At 38.5% G+C, this 12,851-nt stretch overlaps 1 protein-coding gene across 13 annotated transcripts; it reads left to right on the top strand.

Annotated features, from left to right (window-relative positions):
* Positions 1 to 8,497: 8,497 nt before the first annotated feature.
* LOC131318953 (uncharacterized) lies at positions 8,498 to 12,840 on the top strand. Of its 13 annotated transcripts, XM_058349025.1 has the most exons (4): positions 8,500 to 10,235; positions 10,986 to 11,114; positions 11,489 to 11,582; positions 12,482 to 12,840. In XM_058349025.1, the coding sequence occupies exon 1, from the start codon at positions 8,641 to 8,643 to the stop codon at positions 9,847 to 9,849; it is 1,209 nt and encodes a 402-aa protein (XP_058205008.1). In that variant the 5' UTR covers positions 8,500 to 8,640; the 3' UTR covers positions 9,850 to 10,235; positions 10,986 to 11,114; positions 11,489 to 11,582; positions 12,482 to 12,840. The 13 variants fall into 13 exon arrangements, with proteins under 13 accessions (XP_058205002.1, XP_058205008.1, XP_058205009.1 ...); XM_058349019.1 differs by having other exon boundaries at positions 8,498 to 9,851; positions 9,978 to 10,235; positions 10,986 to 12,840; XM_058349026.1 differs by adding an exon at positions 10,699 to 10,804 and having other exon boundaries at positions 8,500 to 10,024; positions 10,986 to 12,840.
* The last annotated feature ends 11 nt before the right edge of the window (positions 12,841 to 12,851 follow it).

Genomic DNA, 12,851 nt, shown 5'->3' with positions numbered 1-12,851 from the left:
GGGACGGAGGGAACAACAAAAGAAGGGTAAGGCCCGTCAATTATTGATTTAACTTGCACAATCAATTAGTCTATACTATAAGCAAATGTAATCTATCTATCGATCTATCAATATCCTATAGAAACGTATTTGAACTCTACAAGCCTTCAAACCCCTATTCTTAATTTCTTGGATTTTTCACTTTTTTTGTATATATATATAGAGGAATTTTCAAGTGAGGGATCCCAAGGGACTTTCATTTCCCGATCAAATTTTGAAAATTCAAACTGTTCAATGTATGCAGAACATAATTTTAAGGGTCCCCGCGAGAAATCAGCAAAAAAAATGACCGGGAAGGACGTCATCCGAGCAGTTTGTTTTGAACCATTCAATGAAAACTGCTCGGATGAAGCCCTTCCCGGTCATTTTTTTTGCTAATTTCTCACAAGGACCCTTAAAATCACGTTTTGATCACTTTGAACGGCTCGGATCATCGAAATTCAATCGGAAAGGGGAGTCCCGCATTTTAATAAAATGAGGGATCCCTCACCGGAACCTAACTCTATATATATATATATATATATATATATATATATATATATATATATATATATATATAGAGAGAGAGAGAGAGAGAGAGAGAGAGAGAGAGAGAGAGAGAGAGAGAGAGAGAGAGAGGAGGGGGACAAGTGGGAGAGGTACGGAGACAGAAAAAATTATTTTATGTCACTACAGGATACCGTTACGTGGTACTCCAATTTTATTTTTCATCACACGTCCTTCAGTGTATAGAATGAGACCAATGCTAGCGTGTATCGACCACGGAACCGGATAAAATATTAAACTATCTTTTTTATTAACTAGCATTTTTTGCACATTCAATGCATGGGATTGAAAAATAAACCAATGGAATTTTTTTTACAGAAATGCTAAGAGTACATATGAAACAGTGTACATACAGTGTATATTGCTGTGTCGGGCCCACTACGGGTCCCACTCGAATGATCTGGTCCATTGATAAATTTTAAAATAATTTTTGAGTGCTCTTGCAAAAAATCAGTTCAATTGAATATGTGTAAGTACTTGATTCAATCTTCTAACTTTTCATTATCTAACTTAATGAAATGTTAGAAGATCAGATCAAGTACTTACACATATTCAATTGAGCTGATTTTTTTTGCAAGGGCATTCAAAAAAATATTTTACAATTTATCAACAGATCGGATCATTCTTGTGGGACCCATAGTGGGCTACACACGGCGATGTACACCGTATGTACACCCTTTCGTCTGTACCAATAGCAGGACTCTTTTTTTTGTATCCCGTGCATTGAATGGACACAAATGCTAGTTGAGACACAAAAGCTTCCAAATGTCCGATTTTCAATTCTTAATTTTTTTTTTAAATTGAGAGAGAGAGAGAGAGGGAGAGAGAAAGGTGTGGAGTTGGGTTTTATCAGAAATGATAGAGGAACCGACTGGGGGGTGGGATTTCGTACCGCCAGCGGACTGTCTCCGGCCACTGGACGTCCGATCCAAGCCATCCAAAAATTCTAAAAAAAAAAACCGAGGGGCCCATCGCGAGATTCAACGGCATCCGAGGTGTGTAGGGTGCTTGATCCGAGCACCCCTTTTTCGTGTATATAGACGGCTTGGATCGGCCGTCCGGTGGCCGGAGACGGTCCGCCGACGGCCGTCAGTACGAAATCCCTCCCCCCTGTCGGTACATATAGCAACACTCGGGTTTTATTGTATAAAAAAAATAAATAAATAACACTTTTTTGTTTTTGTTTGATTTGTTGCTCCTATATTTTTTTCAATTTTGAATTAAACTGAATTAATTTATTTACATGTTTCAATTTAAAATTCATAAAAGTAGATATATGTATCACGGATTTTTGAGTACTAAGTTTAAAATTGGGTTAGAGGCCTGCTCAAAGAAAATAAAATTGGGACATAGTACTAATCCATTTATTTTATCGTTACAATCTGACACAATCATTTTTTTTACTAATAAAATAAATAATTTTAATCATCCTATAATAACTTTACAAAAATTTTGAGGTTCGTCTTTTCCTTTGAATTTTTATTTATTTATTAAAACAATGTATAAATACAAACAATCTTCCTGAATTTTCTTCCAACATTCAGAGTATCTTATTTAGAACTTTCAATTGGCATAACAAATATTATTTGCAAGAATACATTTTATGTTTCTATCTCGACATTGACACAGATCTCATAAAAGACTAACAAATTGTGATGAGGGGATAACAGTGAAAATTTAAAAAAATTGTTGTGGGGGATGACTTTCTATTTTTCTTTTGTAAAAGGCTTTGGTGTTTTCATCTACCGGCATTTGAAAATAAAAAAGAGGACTTTATGCTAATTTCATTTCATATTTTTAAATTTTTCTCTGTCCCGAGTCTTCGTCGAACTTTTGCATAGCATTTTACTGTCACGCCCTTGATTTTCAACATAAGTAAATAATCAATTTCGATAAAAGATCCTCGCACAACAATAATAATACTCAAAAGAGTTCCCACCTGTTTAACTTTATAAACAAGTTCCCAAGTTTAAAGATATCCAACATTGGTGCACCGGCCCACAATAAGCTTATATACAGGTACGATCAAGTTACAAACGATTTAGTCAAAAGGAATTCAAGAATAATTAATTACAAACTCATATTTATCGAAGAAAGTTATTACAAAGATGATTAAGTAACTAAATAGTTTTAGCTTCCAAAAGTCTTCACTTTCCAGCACACAATGCATGCAAGCTATTGTCCAACATTTTGACCTAAAAAGAATGATAGGTTGAGCTATACTAGCCTAATAGAAAAATCTTTTACCAGTTCTATGTGCAAATATGATGATAAATGCAGAGGGAAGATGACATGAATGGATAGCTCAACCGATGGATAATAATCAACTCATAAGGAAACCAATCGTTCACAATGATCATTCTAAGATATGCCACTATCACAATTCAACCACAATGTTCACAAAACACAAGTAACTCTATGATTTTGATTCAACTCACTATCACCAATTTCTACCGTCTGTATTTCCACCCCTTGCATTACAGTATAACACCACGAGGGTTACCATATTACCATCTATTGCGTTACAGTGAACCCTAACAACTTAGGTCATCGTATTACCACCATTTGCGTTACGTAACCCACCCAAGTCTCCGTATTACCACCCATTGCGTTACGAGACTCCCTATCCCAGCTTCTGACACATACAACTACTTTCTTATTCAATATGCAAGATAAGACTTCCCAACGTTCACATTTTTTTACAAGAGAAACCATACCACATGCCTACATTGCCACCAATGTGCCACAAAACATTCACAAGTAACATACAATCAATAGAATGCATTTAAACGAAGTTTTAACTAAGTAAATTTCTATTCGTTCCTTACTAACGGAAGGCCAACAAGTCAAGGATAACATCCACTAATCATAGAAAGTCAATTGAATACACTCGAGTTAGGTTAGGAAGTGTCCGAAAGGGGTTTAGAAGCGGTCGGGAGTCGAAACGATTAGGGGGAAGGACTCTCAATTTAAAATTATCAACTCAGACATACGCACACACATTATCAATCTGTATACAATAAGACAACATTTTTCCAATTTCACATTCTTTCATTCATCATCACACAATGCATTACAAACTCATAAACATTCCCATTATACATTGATAAATACTTTAAGTTCACGTTATTCTTCAAAGTCAATCATGACGTCCTTCATTGCGCATCAAACCCACAAGAACTCCATGACACACCACCCGCTAGGTTCTAAACAAGAATCTTATAGAACGAGTGCCAAAGAAACCTAGGGAGCTCAACAAGACGAAGCACAAGGATACGAATCACGATACTACCCGTCGGATCACTATACAAGCTCATGTCTACCCATAACACTCACCACATTACCCCTTGTAGCCCACGGTACTCCTATCAACCTTACGGTACATTCTTTACCCAACGACACTCATATCATACTCTAATGAATACCAAGAGACAAGAACAATGAATCATTAGGACACAAGCAATCATGCTCAAGAGTAACTTAAACATGTTCTAATTATATAGGGAGTCATAACACGGAACGAGAACAACCTTAGGAATAGCCACAGTCCTCGGCAGACTAACACACCTCTCCTCAAATGATCATAACTTTCTGTGTACTAAGAGTCTTAAAGTTATTCCGGTGGCAATGGAAAGCTGACTTCAAGACCTTCAAATCAATATAAAGTTTGCATGAAATGGACATCAGACGAAGGAGTTATGGCCATTTGAAGTTGGGCTAAAATTCAGAAAATGAACAGAATTTTCCAGAGAAGGGAGGGATCGATCCTTCCACTCATGGGGATCGATCCCCAAGAGGAAAAAGTCCAGATTTGAATGAGGGATCGATCCATCTTGTTTAGGGATCGATCCCTAGGCGATTTCTGCAGATTTTGACAGACTTTCAAGAGAGCAAAGGAGGACGATCAAAGCTCGATTCTCATACCATATCAACATATAAATACATAAAAGAGGTAAGGAAGTTTCTACCTCGCAACGATAACAAAGATCCAAGCAATTTGAACAAGCCCTAACCTCTTCGGATCTCAAAGCTTCGCTCCAAACTTAACCCAAAGATTTCCGAGCTCAAGAACATGATTCGGAGGCCGAAGGGAGGTAGATTCTTGAAGTTCTTGAGAGAGATGGAGTGGAGTTTTGTGAGAGAGCAAGAGAGAGAGAGAGATTCGGCTGGTGAGAGGGAGAGCGAACGAATGAGAGAGAGAGAGGAATGGGAGAAAAATGATCTCCTACACACACACACACCCCTTTTATACTCCTATATCTTTTTTATCATACCCACACTCCCTTAAGTCTCAATCCTATCATTTAAGCCCCAAATCAAATAAATTTACAAATTTTATCTTTTATTCGATATTCTAGCATTTATAAAACCTTTAAACCATTTTCGAAAAATACGGGTCTCTACATTTACTAATCTTTGATCTTTGATTCAAATCAAAATAATTGACAATGCATGAAATTATGAAAACAAGTTGTCAATCAAGTTAATAATTATGGCCATCTATGGAACTTAAAAGATCTGTTTTAATCTCTAGAGACAATGACACATTTTTATCCTAGATAGTTTTCTTTTTGATTAATCTTGTCAAGAGAACGTGAAAATGAAAGCAAGATTGAGTTAAAGCTAAAAAACGTCAAAAAAAAAAAATACAAGTAATCATACAAACACGTATTTCGTTGTAATATGCGTGCATGTACATATGTAAACAACTATCTTCTAACAATAAATACTGGATACTAAGCACGTGTGGTTCACACGATATTTTTATAAGAATTCTCACTCCCACTTGACAATCCCTCAAACTTCCCTCAATGTGCAATTACCTATTCATTACTCATTATGAAAGGAGCCAAATTAACAAATGATGAGAAAATAGACACTAAAGAGAGTATGTTACACCCCGTCTTTTTTTTTTTATTCCTAATAATTATATTTTTGTAATAAAAAAAAGAAGATTTTATGGTTTGGATCCTAATTGATATTTTCTGTCTCTCCAAATAGTATAACTGTTGTCAATACAATTATAGCACTGGGGTATAAGTCTAAATAGTTTTAGTATTTGGTGTTGTATCGTATTAAATACTTTTATTAACTGGTTACCTATTATTTGGGGGAGAACGTGGGTCACTAATTTGAGACTAGGGTTTTACATTGGAGTATATCAATCGAGAGAGAGAAGCCGAAGCAGTCAAGTTGGAGATTGCCTAAGTAAGTGGTTTGTTCCTCTTCATTTTTGTTTTCTTTTCCTTCTTTTCCTTTTCCCTCGTTACAATAGTTTATGGGTTTAACTAGAAAACAACACTTGGGTTTATTGGTGGTGTAGATCAATGGAGTTAACAATGGGATAAATGGGTTTTGTTTGAAGTTTTGCACAAGTTCTCTGGTGAGAATTATTTTCATTTCATCATGCTATTGGACCATAGAGTTTGGAAGTGAATCGGGTTGGTAGTTTGTGCGGTGTGTGCGGGTGGTGATCTGTTGTCGTGGAGATTTGGTGGTGTGAAGGTGAATGCATATTTTGGGTTATAGCATATGTAGGACCTAGTTTTATATTGTATAGATTGAGGATGGTTGGTTAAGGTGTTTTAGATGTTGACAGGTGGTGTGTACGTGGGAGAATAATTACTTAGACTTGGGATAAACAAATTGGGTTTTGTAAGTTTCTGGTGATTGAGATTGGGTCTAGTTATAGGTTTAGTTCATTGCAATTTTTATATATTAAATCTAAGATGTAATGATAATCGTTAGTGGATACAGTAATAACCCTATGTGAATTATCTTGTCGTTCCGGTTAACTTGATTTCGAGTTGTTTGATCACATTAGCTTTGGACCCAGGTGAGTAGTTAAACATGTTACGTATTTTCGAACTTCTCCGTGTTCCTTAAATTATTGTTTAGAAGATTTTATGATTGGAATTGGAAACCCGTAACTGTTTATTTGGTTACTTAAATTGGTATGCGGTAAAACATTTGGTGAAATTCTTTATTGTTTTGATAATCTTTTTGGTGAGAACTTTGTGGATATCGATGGGAACATATTTTGGAAGTCCGGGGAAATTAATCCTCTGTGTGCGGGTGACTCTAGCCATTAGGGAAGAGACCGGATTAAGCCAATGACCCTAATGCTCAACGGTTGTTATTGACCAGATCATTCTTAGGGAAAAGTTCCACGGGTTGAGTCGATTGAAATGAAGTTATTTTACTACTTCTGGGTGATTGAATCTTGTTTATGAATCCACTATTTCGTGATTGAAATAAATGGCTAAATTGTAAAGTATATTACGGGAAGGTAGTACGGTGATCTATGCTGTGTGACTTGAGTTAGCTCCGTCTGCGAGAAGGGTACTTGTGACGAGTAACGAGACTCTATGAATGGCTTGGTGAGAGCATTCGCTCGCGACATGTGATGTTGGTTGCAATAGTGATATACATATGAATGATGGGATAGCGGAATGAATATATGAGAGGAATGTTTGGTTGTTCGGATACGATGTTATAGAGATATTCTTGTTTTCTTCTAAGCGTGTGTTTTATGTCTATGGTGAAGTCGAGATATCAGATAGGTTATGCGGAATAGGATAAAGAGTCAAGGTATTAGTGAATAAGTCGTATGGATAGCAAATCTTCGTGGTTAGACTAAAATCTTAGAGCATGGTCATTATACTTAAACTTCGTAATCAACGAAGGAATAAATACCAGTCATGTTTTGTCTCACATTTGAGATACCGTACCTACTCCAGTAATTCATTCTACCTGTCATCCCATTTGCACATAATAGTTGTGTAGATTTCTCTACTGGGCACGTGTTTGCTCAACTTTCATTTTTCAAGTGTGAGCCCGCAACTGTAGCATGGAGTGACGTGCATGCATTTATGTGCATACTTTTGAAAGCTGAGAAAGTGAAGATATGTTTGTTTACTTCAGATTCACATTTTGAAGGTGTAATGTAAACCTTAATTATCTTTCTAACCCATGCAATTATGAAATTATTGGACCGCAGTGCCACAAGATGTAATATTTTGAATTCCGAATTAAGAAGGATAACAAATAACTATTTTGGGGTTTTATTTGTGGGCATCACGTGAGGATTTCTTTTATGGAAAAGTATCAATATTTATATTTAAAATCGAGAGCGTGACAATTTTCCTTTTATGTTAAAGCGTATAAAAGTGTGTGAAAGTGTTTTTTTTTCAATCAATAGCAAATTTTATCATCACTACAATTATGTAGCATCAAACAGAGCTTCCCTACAAGCCTAGTTTGATCCGCTCACCTCACCCTCCCCGCCTCACAAAATGCGAAGGTGGATGGAACTTAGGAGAGAAAGGAAGAGACAAGAGAGTCTTTAAAAAAAACAGAAAGTCTGTCCGCACAGATGAATGTGTACAAATGTGCACATGTTCAAATTATTTGTGGGACGCTGCTATAGGTACAGCAGTGGCTGCTGTGCAGCCGCTCACATATCAGTTTTGCGCCCGTTTCGGATTCCGTAAAGATGATCAGAGCCGCTCATTTTGTTCAAAATGCTTCGTTTAGCGTCCCTATAAAAAAAATCATCTCAATCCGATATCGGGAAGGATGTTTACGAATCATCCAACTTTGCTTCAAAATTGAGCCATATATGCGGGACTCGAGACGGGCGCACAACTGATCTGTGCGCGGATGCAGCCACTGCTATACCTTTAACATTTCTGTTATTTGTGTGAGATTCACGGTGGATCCACATTAAAATCCGTACACAATTCCTCTTGTGGGTAGCAACGAAAAAAAAAGAGCCCCACAAAAGTTTCAAAACTCCATCCCGGATCCATCTTTGAGGCAGTCCAGCAGCGTAGCGCCTCTCTCTCTCTCTCTCTCTCTCTCTCTCTCTCTCTCTCTCTCTCTCTCGACCAAGGCACCTTCGAATCTCTAGTTCCTTCCCGCTTCACCACATTCACATTCCCTAACCCCTCCTCCTCCTCCTCCTCTCTCTGCCCCAACCCTCTCCACACCCCACTCCTTTGAGTCACCGTCCTCGACTCACCCACTCAACCCACCACCCCTCTCATCGCCGCCATGCTCGAACCCACCCACCGCGAGTCTGACTGGACCTTCTCCACCCACTCCGGCCACCTTCTCCTCCTCCTCACCTCTCACCACCACCACCACATCTCCCACCTCATTCTCATCGGTAACCTCCCCTCCTCCCCTTACCCCACACCCTACACACGCCCTATACAATCTCTATCCCACATCCAAGACGCTTTAACCCCATTACTCCTCGCCTTGTCTCCTAAATCATCTTTCCACCTCGGTCCTCCCGAAATACCCTTCTTAGATTACGAAGACGATCTCATTCGCAGTGCTGTGGTGGACACATGTGTGGGGTCTTGTGTTGGTGAGATGTTGGTCGAGGATGTTGAGCTGGAGGGAAGAGGGTTTAGGAGGGGGTTAAGGTTCAAGCGAATGCCCAATTTGATTCAGACCCAGGTTAGAATTGTTCCCATTGATAGAAGTTCTGATGTGGGTTTTGCTGGTTTGGGAGATTTAGGGTTGTTTAGGCTGGACATGGGTAGTTTGGTTCAGCCTTATTTGGGTCCAATGGTGGCTGGTCTGTCGGTGATCGGTTCGTGTTTGAAACGGAGGGTTCGAGACGGGTTTAGGCTGAAAGCATTGTGCTTGGGAGTAGGAGGTGGGGCTTTGGTTACGTTTTTGAATGATCAGTTGGGGTTTGAGGTGGTAGGGGTGGAGGCTGATGAGGTTGTTTTAACCGTAGCAAGAAAGTATTTCGCGTTACGAGAATCTAAGTTTGTTAGAGTTTGTGTTGGGGATGGAATAAGATTAGTGCAACAAATTGCAGGCCGAGGCGAAAACGCAAGTTGTGATTCTTTGAGAGATTGCTTTGGTGTTAAATTAGATTCTATATTCGATGTGATTATGGTTGATTTGGATTCAAGTGATGCCAGGATGGGTACAATGGCCCCACCATTGGAGTTTGTGGGGAAGTCTGTTCTTCGTGCTGCTAGATTGGTTGTTTCAGACCATGGAATTCTTGTAATTAATGTGATTCTGCCAAACAGGTCATTCTATGAGAAATTGGTGCGTCAGTTGCAGGAGTTTTTTGTGGAGTTGTACGAGATAGATGTCGGAAATGGAGAGAATTTTGTTTTTATTGCTACTGCATCACCAGTTGGGACCGATTCCAATGACTCTGAGAATTCTTTTCTCACAAAGTTGAAGCTGGTTATCAACGGAGAGTACTTGGATTCCATAAGGAAAATTTGAAGGTTAAAGAATCCTCAGTTCAAGCGTAACATTTGCCTCATTGCTCAGATACAACTGACCTAATATGTTAAGTGAGATGGTTATTATATGGTGATTTTGAAGCATAAAAGAAGACGACTTGACTACAGGTGGTGTATGTAGGAGCTTTCCATTCAACATCAGGTCGAACTATCAGGTAGTCATGGCGTTAAACAAGATTGCTAACATCAATTATGCTCGTGAGTCGGAAAGCATATCAATCTTCTACTACCTGTGTTTAATGTAGGGTTTTCTATTTTACTACAGCTTGAACTATTTGGTAATCATGGCATTTAATGAGATTGCTAACATCAGTTGTGCTAAAGAGATTGAATGCAATGGCCATGTATCTCCTGCTACTCTTCAAGGTATTCTGAATTTCCCTATTGCTTTTCATCATTTACCATTTTAATGTTGCTTATAGCATTTTTTGTGAGATATCTCAAGCATTTAATGAGAATTTTAAACTGTGACAAACTGGTGTAGGTGTTTGTTACTTAAGCTAAACTGTGACAAACTGGAGTAGGTGTTTGTTGCTTAAGCTATGTGTTGAGCCCCCTGACTTTGCCCCTTGTTAGCCTTAAACCTCATCTAGCTGAGTTCAATGATCATATCTGTAACTCAAATTTTATGTAGGAATTAAGACTTACAGAAAACTATAGGGGATCGTCAAAGAACAAACGTAGTTAGAAAAGTTTGCACTACAAATTTTGGTATTCACTTGTTTGTTTTGGATCATATTTATGTGTGTTGTTGGGAGTTGGGGGTGGGGGGTTTGCACCTGCAAGATAGATGAAAACGTTGCTTGGAAGTGATGTTTTCCACAGGAAGAGCATTTGGCGTGCTTGGGTAAGGTGCATTGTAACTGTGGCTTATTTTATCGTTCTGGTTGGGCTGCTTTTGAGGCCATTTAATCAAGTCGGGAAGGAGAGTAAAGGTAATCCTTCTTAATTCGTGTTGCACTTACAAGAAGGTAGAGGATACTTTTTAATCATCTTTGGCTGTGTCACTTATTCGATTTATTTCACTTGTCTAGTTCGAGTATTCATTTTGCTTGTTGCTCTAGGTGTTCATTTCTATGTGTTCGGAGTTTTTCAATTATTGATTTTATTTTGCAGGAGGGCAATAGCCAAGCAAGCTTGGTTTGATGTTCCTTTTTGGGCAAATGTGAAGTGTTTCTGGAGGCTGGAGAAGGAATGTATGCATTTTCTGGGATATTGAGATGGCAATTCGTCCAAGTTTAAAATGTATGCTTACCAGTTTTTGTCTTTTCGGTTTCTATTCAGGAACTGCTTCTTTGTTGTTATTTTCCTTGCAAGGATACTTCTATATGGGAGACCATAGTCATGCATAGGTAGCTTGTCTTTTGTTTGAACTTTCTAATGCATTTGAACCTTAAGGTAGGGTTATTAAAATATCGGCTTTTTGTAAAAGATCGTTTGAGATCCATTTATATAATGATAATACCTAAGCACATTAACATTTTATATCAAGATTGAATGACTAACTAATTGGTTCATCTCAGCTCGTTTGCAATCCTACCGTATGGGGCCTTCATTGAACAAGGAATACCATCACTTACACATCTATGCCTTGTGATTTTAGTCTTTCTATCTTGCAGGTGCACCCTAAGAGATATTGGGTAAGAATGGTTGATCGCCATGTCAAAATTCAAGCCACTGCAGTTCGGTTTGAGAATCGGTTTGTGTCGACCAGTTAAGTATGAGTTGTTATTACCAGGACGAAAGATGCTAGTGTTTCCGCATGAAGCGTTGATTAGAGATGGGATTTGCAAGTGCAAATTTTAGGCCAAACGATACGATGTTTTTCTTTTGTTTGAGAGATTCTACATTGCTGGTGGCTGTCCTGTTTTTCAAGTAGAGGAAGTGATGTTTTATCCACATTTTTAACCAAAAAAAGTAAAGACTATTATATTTTGCTGTGCAGTTTTTTGAATTGTTCGCACAGAGAAAACCTTATGTTTTATGTTTTTACTCTTGAGGACTAATTGTATGCAATGTGCATACAATTGAAAGGAATGCAATGTGCATTAGACTCTCTCTCTCTCTCTCTCTCTCTCTCTCTCTCTCTCTCTCATGTGGGGGATCTTTTTATATAGTATCATGTCTATTGTTGTATAGGGCTGTAAATGAATCGAGCCATTCATGAACTGCTTGAGTTAAAGCTCAAGTTCCCTAAAAACTTAACAAATGAATCTGAATATTCTAAAATTTAGCTTGTTTGTGGTATTTTCTTTATTTGTTTTTTCTCTTAGCCTTCAAAAACAATATTGCTAGCTGAGAATCTGCACACATTGAGCCTGGATTAATCATAGGTGGAATGTCCTAACCTGATATAAAAAGAAGCGGTGGGTTGTCAATTTTGGCTCGATTTTTTAATTTGTGCCCTCTGATTGTACGAGGCTCAGTGGTCTGGTGTCTAATATGGTAATTTTGCACGTTGCTATGTTAGTGGCCCACGTGCTATAATCCTGCTGCGTCGAGTAGTACATACAGTTTTTTGGGCGGTTGATTTGGGTGGCGTCGTCTGCCTGTTTATAGCGGTGTACATGGACCGTTGTCCACTGTTGATGAGTGTTAGGTGCTTGTGTCAGAGGAGAAGCTTGTGGGTATCTTGGGCCGTGGATTCGCTTACTTGATAATTGTGTTTTCTGGGCTCTTCTGCATTGCTTTCTCTCTTTGGGGGTTCTTCGTTTGCAATCCGCTACACACGGGAACTTCTTCAGCATCGATTGCTTGGCCGTCCATCGGAGTCAGCTTCGTCAGGTGATACTTGTGATGTGGGTTATGATGCTTGCTGTAGAGAGACAAGTGATGGAGGCCATGGCTGGGTCTCGGAAGAGGAGCGGCTCTCTGATTCTAATAGCGATCATCTTCATCAGTATTAAGTGGATACCCTCAAAAGCACCTTGCCGACGGAGACTCTATCAACTCTCAATCATAAATTTATCAACATTTTTCCCC

This window comes from Rhododendron vialii, chromosome 3a (genome assembly GCF_030253575.1).
Source record: "Rhododendron vialii isolate Sample 1 chromosome 3a, ASM3025357v1".
NCBI classification, from domain to species: Eukaryota; Viridiplantae; Streptophyta; class Magnoliopsida; order Ericales; family Ericaceae; genus Rhododendron; species Rhododendron vialii.
Note: the sequence above shows the minus strand (reverse complement) of the source record. Positions and strands in the feature narration are given on the sequence as shown.